General features: G+C 38.9%; 1 protein-coding gene across 1 annotated transcript in view; it reads right to left on the reverse strand.

Moving 5' to 3' along the window:
* Positions 1-10,928: 10,928 nt before the first annotated feature.
* Positions 10,929-15,086, reverse strand: part of LOC130541763 (putative uncharacterized protein LINC02906) — a 33,421-nt gene continuing 29,263 nt past the window's right edge. The window contains exons 2-3 of the mRNA XM_063606615.1: positions 11,578-11,648; positions 10,929-11,328 (exon numbers count right to left, since the gene is read on the reverse strand). Of these exons, the coding sequence (XP_063462685.1) occupies positions 11,128-11,328; positions 11,578-11,648 (272 nt within the window). The 3' untranslated portion in view covers positions 10,929-11,127. The remainder of the gene's footprint in view (positions 11,329-11,577; positions 11,649-15,086) is intronic.

Genomic DNA, 15,086 nt, shown 5'->3' on the forward strand with positions numbered 1-15,086 from the left:
GGATCATAGCATTGACTCTGACTTAGGCAAGAGTGTGAGGAAGAGTGGAGAAGCCAAGAGTGAAGTTAGACTCCCTGAATCCCCACATGAAAAGATCAAGGTCAGAAGGTTTCAACTGATCTACAGCTGTGGGGACGGTAGCATTTAAAAGATTGATTTGATGCACATCTGCTGGACTCAAAAATCTCATAAAAAATGCATTTCTTGTCTAACTCTGAACTCAGGTTTTCTTGGCTGTATACTTCCAAATGAGTATCAAATGTTTGGGTCTTTTTTGGGAAATAAACTGAAAATCTGAGTCCAAGTCTATGAAATTTTTCTGGTAGGAAATTATCACTCTTGCTCCTCAAAAAAGAATACAAGTAAAGCAAATGTCAGTAGCAGGAGATGAAGGGTGACCTATTGGCATGGCAGATAAATGCAGAGACCTAGTTCCAGGCAGACACTGTATGAGCTATGGTAAATGGAAGCTTCCTGTGTGGCCTCTGGAATGGTGGTGTTGAGGCATTTGGCACTTTAACTGGTAATAATTCCTAGATAGTACCCTCCTGGCAGTGGAGGCAGCCACTTGTCCCAAAGTCCTCCACAGCTAAGACCTTTTCCTGTTAGCAGACTTTGTAGTGCCCCTTGCTCTTTGGTATCTCAGACAACCCTGGACAGCATCTAGACCTTCCACCACTCATCATTCTCTCAGGCTCTCGGCCACCTCTGAGAAGTGCTGAGTCCATCACTCCCTCAAAGACCTGATAGCTGGAAGATGCGGTTAAGTCCCAAATTCTACACAGCACAGGGACCCAAGTGCAAATCAAAATGGTCCAGTAAAGCTGGGCACAGTGGCTCATGCCTATGATCCCAGCACTTCGGGAGGCCCAGGCAGGAGATTTGCTTGAGCTCAGGAATTTGAGATCAGCCTGGACAAAATAGTAAGACTTTATCTCTACAAAAGAAATTTTTTTTTAATTAGGTGTGAGTAGCACATGCCTGAGAGGCCAAGGCTGAAGGATCACTTGAGCCCAGAGGTCAAGGCTGCAGTGAGCCATAATTGCACCATTGCATTCCAGCTTGGGTGACAGCACAAGATCCTGTCTCAAAATTTTTTTTAAAAGAGGTCCATTAATCTTGGTTATCCAATATCATTCAAGATATATCTTTAAACTAAATTTCAAAAGAGTAACTCTGGGTTACATTAGGGTGCTATATGGCCTATAAAAGTCATTCAGAAAATATATCCTGAGTAAACAAAAAATCATGACAAAATTACTAATAATACAACTTACACAAGATTTCTCTTTGTCTCTTTCTCTCTGTCTCTGTGTGTGTGTGTGTCTCTCTCCATATATATATATCTCTCTCTCCTACACACACCACACGATTTTTCATTTCTACCAAACAGTATCTGCCCTACATAACATGAGAGAGCAGAAACACGATTTCCACTGCCACTTTGTCATCTCTTGGACATAACCTCTGATGAGAGACACCACCCATTCAGTAAAAGAACAGTATCCCACTTCTCCAGCCTCATAAAAATATAAAGCTGATAGCCACCTCGAACCTGCTCAAGCAGATCGGATACGAGCTCTCTGCGGTTAATTTCTGAAGCTTCGATAAGACCTCAAGTCTATTTTTCTCTTTAAGATCCATTGCCACGCATCACCTTGAAGAACTGTTATCCCCCCGCACAGATATAATATAAAATGAAAAATGAAGTGCATTTTAGATCTATATGCCTATAAAACTGTGTTCTCCCATTTACAATTCAGGGAAATGTATTTTTCTGAAATTAGATTGTGGAATATTTTTGGTAGTGAGTCTCCCATGTCACCTTCCCTAGAAACCAAGTTCCTTCATGATTTGCAGTCACTGAGGAAGGATGAAGGTAAGCGTTCTCAAAGACACAGGGTCTGACATCCACTTGAGGGGTTTGGCATTCATCTTAGGAAACAGTCAATGATGTTTGCAGAGTGGTCGAAATTTTTTAAAAATTCAATTAATTCAGTAACAGGTAATAAAAATTTAAAGGCAACTCACCAGTTATGAGGCTAAATGACAGAGTCATTATGTGTCCTGTCAAATGAGAAGATCACACCTTTCTTTTTTTCTTTACCAAGAAGTTACACAATGGATATTCTTTAGATGCTTTCTTTTCCTCACTTTTGATTGGAAAAACAAGAGTATTATTTTGCCCTCAGTGAAACGAATGCATCATCTCATCAGCAATTGTTTGGTCAATTGGCAAGGGTAAGAATAGGCAGGAAACAGAAAACTTTGCCTTGTGGCCTAATTATTTATTTCTATTTATGTGCGTAGCTACCCTCAGCATTGTAGTTTAGTACTTGTATGCCAATCAATTAAAATGTTCTATTTTCTGAAACAGTAGGCACTTCCAAAGTAAAAAAAAAAAAAAAAAAAAAAAAACACTATGATTTCAAAGTATAGCAAGGAATCCAGATTAACCCCATGTCATAGTCACAAAGAGATTTTCCAAGTTTAGCACAATTTCTGACACAGAGTAGGTATTTGGCAGATATTTGTTGAATCGTTGAATTGAGCAGCAGCAGCCTAAGGTGTATCGGCAGGTATGAAGGACTTGTGAAGAGGATATTCTTCTCTATGAAGCACTCTAGAGGGCACCTGATGAAACCAGTTTGCAGAGGAAAGCCCAGGAGTCACTGGGGGAGAATCAGAGGCAAAGCCCAGGAGTCATTCGGGGAGAATCAGAGGCTGGAGGCCTTGTACCAGCAGTCATTTGTTACTGTTAAAATGGCCCTAATTTGAACCCACACTAGTATGACCTGAGGAATTCTGGGTGGCAAAACAAGAAGAGAGATGGACCTTTCTTCATCTTTACTGAGGAGGGATTGTAAAAGATACTTTCCATTGTGTAAGAGCATGAGGGTAGACCTCTGTCTGGCTCTTTCCTGTCAAACACTGGAGCCTTCCTTGCCCTACTCAGATAGCAAAGAATACAACGAGGGCCTAATTAGGGCTCCACTCAGACATCTTCCTTTCGTGTTTTGATCTATACCCACCAAAAAGTAATGACCAGACCTCTTATACAACAACATCCAGCTTAAAACCAAGCCTGTGAGAGCCGCTGTCTTAAAATTTTCAGACAAAAATTGCATTTAACCACTAATAACCATTTTGAGCATTTAATTTTTGACCGAAGCATAAACCCTTGATGAACAAAGCTTCCGATTTCTGACAAGCATCGACTAGACCCTCACTTGCTATGGACGTTCCAAAGTCTTGCCTGGTATGCTATAAAAAGCAGATACAGTTCCTCTATGAACATGACCTGTCTTCCAGGCTCACTAAGGAGTGAGCTTGGCAGATTATAACCATATAGGATCCTAAAAGAAATCCAGAATCAGGGGATAAATATCATGGGATTAACATTTTGTGGAAATTATCTGGGGCAAAGATATATTCCTACTTAAACCTCAAGAAAATATGTCCCTTAAAGGACTAAAATAGTGGTCACAGACATTTAGATTAAGGTTCCAGGGTGCATTGTTTCTATCTCCTGGTTACTTGGTCCAGCAGCTTGCTTTGGGCAGGCCTAGCTTATCAGAAAAGGGATTTTATTATCCTACTGCTGAACCATTAATAATAATAAAAAATAATAAAGTTTTGGGCCGGGCACAGTGGCTCACGCCTGTAATCCCAGCACTTTGTGAGGCCGAGACGGGTGGATCACGGGGTCAGGAGTTCAAGACCAGCCTGGCCAAGATGATGAAACCCTGTCTCTACTAAAAATACAAAAATTATCTGGGCCTGGTGGCACGCACCTGTAATCCCAGCTACTCGGGAGGCTGAGGCAGAAGAATCAATTGAACCTGGGCGTCAGAGGTTGTAGTGAGCCGAGATTGCACCACTGCACTCCAGCCTGGGCGACAGAGCAAGACTCCATCTCAAAATAAATAAATAAATAAAGTTTTAAATTAGATCTGATTGGAAGATCTTTCATTTGTTCAGGGGCAAAACTGGGGTGCGTGGGGATATGTGGGTGAGTGGAGAGTGAATGGGAGGTAGGTATTGCAAAACAGAATGTAAAAGATTGAGACCTCAGGAGATTGACATTTCAGACCCATGCTGTACCAGACTAGTGATGCTCAGGTGTAGTGGGACTCAGGAAAGTCACAGTAGCCTAAAATTAGATGTGGGTCACTCAGGAAGGGTGAAAATGCTACCATTTAATCACCACAACTGCATAAGTGAAACCATGCAACATTCTGTGATGTTCCCACTACCGTCTAGTGTTATTTCCTGGCAGGAAAGGGCTGATAAAGGACATGCTTTGAAAATCTTACCATTGTTGTAAAGACAAAACTGTGGGCAAGAAATGTTAGAGCACTGGGGAGGAGGGGCAGAGGAAAGAACATCTGGGGGCCATACATGACACTGCAGCAGATTTATTCCTCACTAAGCCTGCTGTTGTATCATTTTACCCTTCCAGAAAATGGAGATGAAGCGTTCACTTATTATACCTTACCAAGGGAAGCTTCATACATTAATGTAAAATATTTTGAAAATGTCACATAAAATCTATTATAGAAATACAAGATGTTACCAATGATTTTTCTCTAGCAGGATATACCAGAGGGGAATCGCCTCCAACAGAAATGGAATTGTAGTTTCTAGCCCCCCTTGCTGGACAATCAATGTAAAAACATCAGTTTCTCAGGCTTCCAGCTGCACAGCAGATGTTAGTGGGAGAGAAGGTTGGGGCAGTGCAAACTGGTTTGGCTCACCCGTCAGAATCCTTGTTCACAGCCTCATTTCAAGAGATCTCACTGGGTTCCCATTTCGGCTGAGAGTGTTTAGAGGGAAAGACTGCCCTGACTCCCTTCCAAGTAGAGAAAAATAATAATAATAAAGCTCATCAGAAATCAATATATATTCCAATTTTTTTAAGTGAGCCGTGGCATTTTTATAACTTGTCTGTGAAATTTCATAACCACATTCAGAAACACAACCTCTACTGGGGTAGCAGTCCTAACACAGAAGAGGGAAGGGGATGGAAGGTAGTCACATCTAACCAAAACAACAGGGAGCATTCGAGTCAGCAGAATGTAATTACTGGGATGGAAATGGTGGCCGGGACAGTGGGCTTTAGTCACTCACGTGATCTTATGAGAAGTACCATCCGATCTTTGATAATGACACTGACACACTCAGAAAGAGAGACCAATATAGGATGCTTTTAACAGGGGCTCTCCTCTCTTCTCTGCCACCTTACATGTCTAAAAGAGGTTAGTGAACCGAACCTTTGAAGGACATTTTGAAGGCAGCAGACACAGCTTGAATGTTGGGTGGTTGTTTTTTAATGGACTTGTCAGCAGCCATTCTCATTTGCAATAGAATTCCCTTTCTCTCCTACCCTTTCTCAGGTTTGTGTTTTCCCAGTGCTGTGCCAATGCTGAATAATTTACAAGGACAGAAAAAGAAAACTGTCACTATCACAGTCCCAGGGCTCTCCACTCACTCATCTGTCACATGGTCAAATGTCACTGGTGCCATTATTTGTGAGGGGTGAGATTAACGCCACGTAGCTACTTGCCTTGTTTCTTTATCTATTGTTAATGGTACTGAACTCTAAATGTATTTTTTAGAAGAGCTGGTTGCCATTTCCGCAACAAATGTCCCACCTAAGGAAATCCAAATAACTGACCTCCCCATTCCATCTCACCCTTTCATCTGTCTTCATCTGTTTCTTCTTATCTGGCATTTCCACCCACAGCATAAAAATACAATCTAGTTAGAACTATATTCAGAAGAAATGCCAGCATTCAAAGTGATCCCAGTCATGTTGGTTCTGTTCCTTATTAGGAGAGAGAGAGAAAAAAAAGGCCATCCTGGTTGCAATAATAAAGAGTCACAGTGAATCACAGAAGGAGCCGACAAAAGATCCCCTGCACACAGATGGCACTTTGCAGAAGGGAAATCAGAGGCACGGCACTCAGGGGAATTACCAAAGTACAGAAATGCAAGCATCAACATTTTTTTTCTTTATTAAGAGGGTAAAATAGCAGTATTGATTATATAAAAGAAAAAGAAAAAAATTATAAAATACTAATAATCATCTAGTTTTAATATAATAAAGAAAATAAATTTTACATAGGTAGATGCTGACATTAACCCATGAAAATTTATTGCTGTGTTCTAAGCATGGAAGAACTCCCATCCCTGATTGAAGACCAGGCTCTCCGAAGAATGGTGAAATGTATTAAAATTCCTATCTATTGGTGTCTCAAGTGCGAATATTCAGAAATAATAATGATAGCTCATGTCAATCAAGTACTTAGTAAATGCTTTAAATGTACCATTACTGTTAATGCTTATAAAGGTTGCTACTGTTAGTACCTCCATTTTACAGATAAGAAAACTGAGGCACAAAATGTTTAAGTAAATGATCCAAGTAAGTGGTAGTGAACCTGAGACCGGTCATAGAGTAAGACACTAAACTTCCATTTGAAAAATGTGTATCTACACACTACTGAAGAATTGAGGGAAGACTGAAAAATTTAATTCACTCTTATGAGCTTGGGTCAGGTTAACAGCCTTACAAAGCCTACACCATTTGTTTCTGCCTCTCCTCGTTTGAGTGCCAGTTGACTGAATTAAATTCTTAAGAATTAACTTGCTCCTGTCCTATTGAGTGAGCTAATTTGAAATGACTAGAATTTATTTGCTTCCTACTCTTTTTCATGACATATGATTGGATCTCGGCTCTGGTTCATTAACAGGTAAGCTACAGGCACAAGTTATCCTGTCCCAACTTGGCTTCTCATCCTTGAGTGTTTCTTTGTGTTTCCTTTTGGTTTGCTTTGGGGAAAATCCTGATATCTTATCTCAGGTGATACCTTAGAAGGGTAGATAAAAACACAGAGCAGCTCTGATCCCATTAGCTGCCTTAAAAGGGCAGGGAGGAATTGAGGAGATCTGCTATCTTATTCACCTCTAGCAGATAAGTGCTCTCAGAGAGCTACAAAGGCAAAATCCCCAAGGAACCTACAATAAAGACACCTGGGTCATCTTGTGGAGCGATGCCAGCTGAAACCCAGAGGCTGTTTCTGTGAATATATAAAATGACCTGGAGAATCCAACTTCACTCTGAACACACTGATCACTTTTTCCAAATGTCAAATGAAAACCTGAAATTTCAAGGTAAAGATCTGGAACCTTCTATCTCTTAGTTACGGGGACAGAGATTGGCAATAATGCAATCATCTGGGATGTTATCAGGTCCATGAGCAAATGGATGCTGCATGTGGAAGGAGACTTCAGTGAACAGATTCAGCACATAGACAGTCATTTGCTCCAACTGATTTCTATTTGTGCTGATGGTGACTCCAAGTCATCAGATCTGATGGAAAATTATCACTCCTTAGGCACAACTAGTGGTGGATACAGGTGCTTTGGAATTAACTAGTGGCTAGATTTGTGGTTCCTTCACATTGAACCAATCTTTTCTAATTCCAGATACTTAGAATACGAAAGGAAAAAAAAAAACTTTAAAAAAAGTGGTTGTGCAAAGTTGTTGTAGGAAACTACTAATGGTTACCCTTAAAGGTTTTTTAAAATGTAGGTATCTTTGGAGGAAGATTGAGCCCATTCTTGCAGAAGCAACAACTGCTGAAAACAAAGTTTATAAATTGCACTGTGATCCCTGACCCCTTGAATGACAAAAAGAGGCAACATAAGCCTTCTTGTATAGGCTCACTTAAGAATCAACTTTTGCAATATTGTTGCCCAATAAAATACTACTGTCATTAAACCTCAAGAGAAAATGTGATTTGAGAAAGCTGTAAGGGCTCTTTGTAGAGAAAATTCCAAGAGCACTGAATGGCCATGAGGTCTTCCTTCGACTTCCAAAATTTCTCTTACTTCAAAGTTTCTGACAAAGTTCCCTTAGCATTCTTCATGGGACTGGCTTTTATATTTTCTAGGCCAATAAACATGCCTTGATAGAAAAACAGTTGTTTAAGGGGAAATATTAAAGAATTTATGTTGAAAGTCATTTCAAAAGATTCATTATCTGGCTTCATTGTCTGTCAGAATCTTAACTTTCTGAGCCCTTTAGTGTGTAAATAATTCTTTACTTCACCAAGGAAATCCACGAAAATTGTCAGTGAAAGCCAAACACATAGATTCATTCATTCATTCATTCATTCATTCAACCAACAAATGATTATCATTGCAGATATGACATGCAAGGCACACTGCTATACACAAGTGATCAAAAGGATAAGATACATGTCTAACTTAAAGAGGTTTTTATTCTACTGGGAGAAAAGGACATACAAACTGAAAAATAAAACATGTTATGGAAAATAATGGAAATAGAGCCAGAGTATTATGGATAATACCAGACTCAAAATTTTCTGTGATTTTTTTTTTTTTTTTTTTTGGCCTGGACTGGGCCACTTGCCTTTGCATAATATAACCAGGGGTATCATTTTAAAAATGAATATAAACATTTCTGTAGAAACCTCTACTTTCAGAGAGGAAGTTTTAAAGTATATTAACATATTTATGTGTGACAATGAATGTGGCCTATTAACAGCAGAATTAATCATTCATTAAAGCAAACTTGAAAAGAATGCTCACTTAATAACATACTTTTATTTATTATATAAAATTACATAATTCAAAATTTTTTAACATTTATACTCACCTTCATACACATTAGTGAGGTTGTAATGCGTATTTGATTTCTTAATTCAGGCATCAGCAAGCTACCCTCAGCCTACTCAGGTGTGCAAACATTTTTGATCAAAGAAGGTCTTTGTAAAAATAGGATCTTGAAGGTAATGATAAGTATTACTAAAAAATAATTTGGGAACAACTGAATTGTACACTTTGTAGGACCCTTATAAAAGGTCTGTGCTATGGTCTGAATGTTTATGTTGGCTCCTTTTGCCTTGCCACCACGTGAGGATGCAGGAAGAAGACATCATTTACAAATCAGTGAGTGAGCCCTCACCACACAATAAATCTGCAGGAGCCTTGATCTTAGGCTTTTTAGCCTCCAGAACTGTGAGCAAGGAATTTCTATTGTTTTTAATTACCCAGCCTAAGGCATTTTGTTACAGAGGCTCAAATAGTCTAAGAGAGTCTGTCTATATTCATATACACATATGTATAATATACAGGCACATTCATAATGACCTTAAGAATCATAAAGATCAATCTTACATACATGCTGTCACCATAGGTCTCAGATCCTTCAATGTAGTCTCGATTCCAGGTATTCTCTCTGATTTTAAGACTGTGCCAGAAAATGTGTCCATATTTGGAGTTTTAATATGTATGTATTACTTTGTTTTAGAAAATATTATTGATTTTTAAATTATTGTTACTAAAGTAATAGGCATTCCAAGAGAGCAAGCTTCAGTTCATGGTCATTAGTTGTGCAGTAGGATTATGTGGAACAAGATGGAAATTATATATAGCATTGGTAACATGTGTTCCTAGAAATTCATTAACACATGGATTTTTGAAATATGAAAACAGCAATCTGCTTGAAGGTTTTCATAGTAGTCAAAGATCAGTATGGACATTTGCAAGCCTTCCCGAAGATGACTGGACAAAATAATGGGAGTGAACGTTATTATTTTCTTTTACTGGAAGATTTCTTTTGTCTGATTAGTAATATGGATACTGTGAGCTTCTGAAAGAAAAAAATCTTTCCAAACAGATGGAATTCATTTAAATAAGAAAAGTAAGAGGAGTGCAGACAGAAGCGCAATGGCTCTTGCTATTATCATATGAAAGTACTGTCTAGATCATATGACTAACAGCCAAGCAAGCCAGCCATGATGTCCCATGTTATAATAGTCCACCGCTGAACATTTCACATGGGCCATGTGTGGAGTTTTTAAATCTTTCTGACTTTTATGAAATACTGCATTACTATTATTGTTGTTATTATAGTTATCACCTTACTTCATATTATGTTGCTTTTGACAAACTTTAAATTATCATACAGATGTTAATATCCACAGTTCAACAAAGCAGATGCACCACATACTTGTAAAATAAGCTCCATGTGTTTAAGGTTGCAATGAACCTCTTTTCTTTAACCAGCACCATCACTCAGTAACAGAGCTAGCCATCTCCATGTAAGTATGTGTGTACGTGTGTATGCATCTAAAATAGTAATGGATTAGGACTCTTTCCTTGCAAAAGAAGAGAAATCAAGTTTGTTTAACTTTAGAAAGAAAGGGACATTGCTAATTAAGACACAAAGATATCCTATGTCTGAATCTGAGATCTTCTCTGAAAATCTGCTTACTCATTCTCTCTCTTTTAACTGTCTTTCTTTGCCTTCCAGCAACATGTGGATTTATGATGACATCCTATAGCTTCTGGGTTTAGGCTTTGTCATTCAACAAACCAACTTAGACTGGACTACTCTTTTCATCCTAATTTGAAAATGCCTGGAAAAAGAGTTTGATTGTATGAGCTTAGGTCAAACAAAGTCATTGGACTTCTAATCCAATAACTTTGGTCAACGGGGTAGGATCCAGAACAAATATGGCTCCTGAGGTTGCCAGGCATGTAAATAAGAGAAGCATTGAAGAGTCAAAAGGCATCTTTATAAGCTAGACAGACTATTCCAAATGTTACAGTCATAAATAACTAATAATGTATGGCAATTTATATTTTACAAAGATGTCATATGTATTTTCAAATTTTATCTCATTTGATCCTCACAACACCCTTCAGTAGACGTAGATATCATTATTCTTATATTTCAGATGAGGAAACAGAAAGTACAAAGACTTAGTGACACAGATGGACTACGAAGGAGCTACTACTAAACCTCAGGTTTTCTGATTCGAAATTCAGCACTCTTCTTCCTATTCTATGGGAACAGTAGTTTCCGATTTTGTCAGAGTATGAATAAAACTTGAAAACAGGTTTCTGATCTTTATTTTTTTTCCTAAAACAGGACCTCTATTTTCTTTCCTGAGAAGGTTCCCCTCCCTACACTCTGACCAAATGTAACTGGGGTTCCTCCAGTGATTGTCCCACATGTGGTCACAGGCAATTTACCAACCAGATTTACCATGAAGGGTCTGCTTTATTCAACTTTTCCTGCCATTGCTTTCTTCATTAATTCCACTGCCACTGATGGGCTCTGAAGACACTCATTGTTGCCTCCATAGGCAGAGCCCATCCTCGGGTGGCAGATATTCTTTCCAAAGGAGCTGTGTCTGCTGTTCCCCGAACTGCCTTCTTTGAAGTTGCAGAGCCATGCTGAGATTCCTGTGAATGAGGTAATGGCCTTCCATGCCTCTCATCACACCGTTTCACCTGTGCCATAATGCAACTCTGCTTGAGCCACGTCTCACCAGGTATGTCAAATGTAAATTTCCTCTTTTAATTCTGACCTCTCTCTTAATAGCATCTCCAATAAAGTAAAAGAGAACATATAGACAGGAAACATGATCCTGGACATCCCTGGCACCTCTCCGTCTCTCCCATGTACTACTTTTCTTTCATTCATTCATCACCCTTTCATGTATTCATTCACCCAGAAAATGATTCTTGTTTAGTGCTTACCATATGCCGTGTGTCGAGAGACACAGTGGTCAACTGGAGAGTCAAGGTTTCTCCCCTCATTGGGCTCTCTTCTAGTTAAGAGACGGGAGGGAAAACAAACACATGAACAAATAAAGAGAATAATTTCTGATAGGAAGAAAATATATCAGGGTATTGGGGATGTTAATATCTAGTGAGGTAAAGGGGAAACTTGGATGGGCCTCTTTTGAAGAATTGACAATCTATAAATCCGATTTACGTGAAACATATCATTTTTGCAAAGAGAAGCAAGTGGAAAACTTCAGGCCAAGGAAAGAATGAGTATAAAGGCTTTGAAGAGGAAATAGCTTGGTGTCTTTGAGGAAAAAGAAGACTAGAGTCTTAGGAGAGTAGCAAGAGGTAAGGTCAGAAAGGTAGAAAGAAGCTAGGTCATGGGGAGTTTTGTAGTCTACAGGAAGAAAGTTAAATCTTATTCTAAGTGCAATGAAAAAACACCAAAAGTTTTTCAGCAGATAGCATAACAGTTTTCAATGATCATTCTGGCTATTGTAGGGAAAATAAAACATTGGCATTAAGAAAACCCTATTCCTTCCTTCCTTGTACCATAAATAAATGAGTACATTCTCATGAATATAAAAGTATTGCAAATACTTGCTTGGGAAGAAGAGGGAGGATTTGCTGTCTAAATTGAAGTACTGGATAAGATATGATTCTTCCACATGTATACATCAGCACAACTTTTTGAATCCACGATACATGTCAAATTGTACATTTAGCACTGGATAACCTAAGCAGCATACAAGGCCTCTCCTCCAGGAGCTTTCAGTCCAAAAGAAGGTGCAGACAAGAAAAGAAACAATTTCAATTCAGTGTTATATTTGTTATATCTTGCTGTGTTTCAAACCACCCCAAACTTAGTGGCTAAAAATAACATGCTTTTATCATCTCACAATTTCTGTGGGAAGAGAATTTGGGAGTAACTTAGCTAGGTGGTCTGGCTCAGGGTCTCTCATAAGATTGCAAGCAAGATGTTGGCCAGGGTTACTGTCATCTGAAAGTTTGACTGGAGCTTAAGAATCTGTTTCCAAGATGGCGCCCTCACACAGATCTTGGCTGGAAGCCTTGGATCCTTGCCATGAAAACTCTTCATGAAGGTGTTTGAATTTCTTCATGACAGGGCAGCTAGCTTTCCCCAGAGAGAGCAATCCAAGAGAGTGCAAGAATGAACACACAAGGTCTTTTTATGACCTAATCTTGAAAATGACACACAGTGACTTCTACTACACTCTATTCTTCAGAAGCAAGTCACTCAGTAGAACCCAAACTCAGGACAGGGGAATTAGGTTTCACCTAATGTGAAGGAAGGGGTGGCAAAGGGTTATGGGGCATCCCTTAAAATCACTATCCACAAATGTGATAAAGTAATGTTATGCAGGCAAATAGTGGCATCCTTAAATTAGACTTGGAGAATTCGAAAAGCCTTCCCACAGGAAAGTTAAGACTGGGAGTAGTAAGTGAAGAAGAGTTCAAAGAGCACCTTAGGCAGAAAGAAGAGTTAGGAAAATGTCTCTCCAAATAAGAAAGCATGATGCATCAGGGAAATGGCAGTGCGGCATCTCACTGAATCTCTGAAGTTATCAGCTGTAGCAGGGCCCTTCATTTTATACACCAACAAGAAACAAAAATCGCTGCCACTTAAATGTGACAAATTATTGATTGTAAAACACATCTTAACTTTAGAAGTGTGAAGATATGAAATGAAATCAAAGTGCAACTTGGAATCAATGAAATTGGTAGTTTGCTATTGAAAGGGCTTAGAATAAGGTAGGAGAGTGTGAAGTTTGAAGCTGGAAAGGTAACATGGGCCAGATGATGAGTGTATCAGGTCAGTCATGTGTTCATATAAAGAAATACCTGCAACTAGGTAATTTATAAAGAAAAGAGGTTTAATTGGCTCGTGGTCTGCAGGCTGTACAGGAAGCATGGTGCCAGCATCTGCTCAGCTTCTGGAGAGGTCTCGGGGAGCTTTTACTCATGGTGGAAGGTGAAGTAGGAACAAGCACATTACATGGTCAGAGTAGGAGCAAGAGCAGAGAGGAGGTGCCACACACTTTTAAATGACCAGATCTCATGAGAACTCAGTATCACAAGGACAGCACCAAGGGCATGGTGTTAAACCATTCATGAGAAATCCACTGCCATGATCCAGTCACCTCCTACCAGACCCCACCTCCAACACTGGGGATTACAATTTGACATGAAAGTTAGAGGGGACACATATGCAAACTACATCAATGCGGGATCCTAGAAGCCTCTAAGTTTAGTCTTTAGCCTATTGTCATTGGGAAGTCTTGGAGGTTTTAAAACAATGATGAGTACTCAGATTTGTATTTTAGAAAGATCACTGTGGCTGCAGTGCATAAAATAACTTGAAGGAAGGCAAGGATACCAGTTAGGTGTTGGTTGTATTAAAGATCCAGAACAGATAAGATGGTGACTTGAACAAAAATTAGTGACAGTAGATGGATTGCAGAGATATTAAAGAAAAAAAATCAACCAGAGCTAGTGATTAATTGGATGTGGGGGTGGGAGAAAAGAGAGTGGGCTCTATAATATTAAAACACCGCACCTCCATAAATTTTACACGATGACAATATGTAGAGTTTTAATACCATTCTGATTGTTATTAATTACCATTATTGGCATCATTATTCTTATCACTTCATATTTTATTATCTTGCTGGGACTAGATGAATTCATGTTATTTAGAGAGACAGCATGATATAGTGAAAAGTGCAGGGTCTGGGGAGACAAAAGTAAGGTTGTTATGCAATGCCGCCTTGATCCTGTAGTAGAAAGTGAATTTGGGCAAGATGTATGACTTCTCCAAGACTGTTTTCTCACCTTTTAAATGAAGATCGCAATTTCTCCTCTGCTGGTGAAACAGGGGAAGTTTATGCTAAGTGTCTGACTTAGTGCTTCATTGCTTGACATACAGTGGGTGCCCAATTAATGGTCGCTATTATTATTACATTCATATAGCACTTAATTTGACAAGCCAAATGACCATTTAGTTGGTTATTTTTCAGAGTAATTTTTTGAAATAATGGAGAAGATAATGAAAATGGATGACGCTATTAAAGCAGGTGAGTGATAGAGGGATTCATATTGTAGCTTCTACCCTAGTCTACCATGGGTATTACAGAGAAATAATCATATATGTTTAAGTTCAACAGTCTATGTGCAGGGTATTCTGCCTATGCATAGCAGATCATTTTGCAAAGGATGTAAGACTCTAATTTTCCCACAATTAGGCAGGTTGTTAATGGGTATTTTATAAATTTTTAAAGACAAGTTTCATTGTCAAGGACAAGTTTCATTGTCAAGGAAGTTTAAGAAATGCTGGGATTGTTAAACTAGTTCCTTTTCTGCAGAATTTACCAAAGCTTTAAATATTCTGAAGTGTGCTATAAATCTCCAAGAAGGGAGATAAGATGCAGCATCTTCCAAACTTATTTGATGATGGAACT

The sequence above is a fragment of the Pan paniscus genome, chromosome 7 (assembly GCF_029289425.2).
Source record: "Pan paniscus chromosome 7, NHGRI_mPanPan1-v2.0_pri, whole genome shotgun sequence".
NCBI classification, from domain to species: domain Eukaryota; kingdom Metazoa; phylum Chordata; class Mammalia; order Primates; family Hominidae; genus Pan; species Pan paniscus.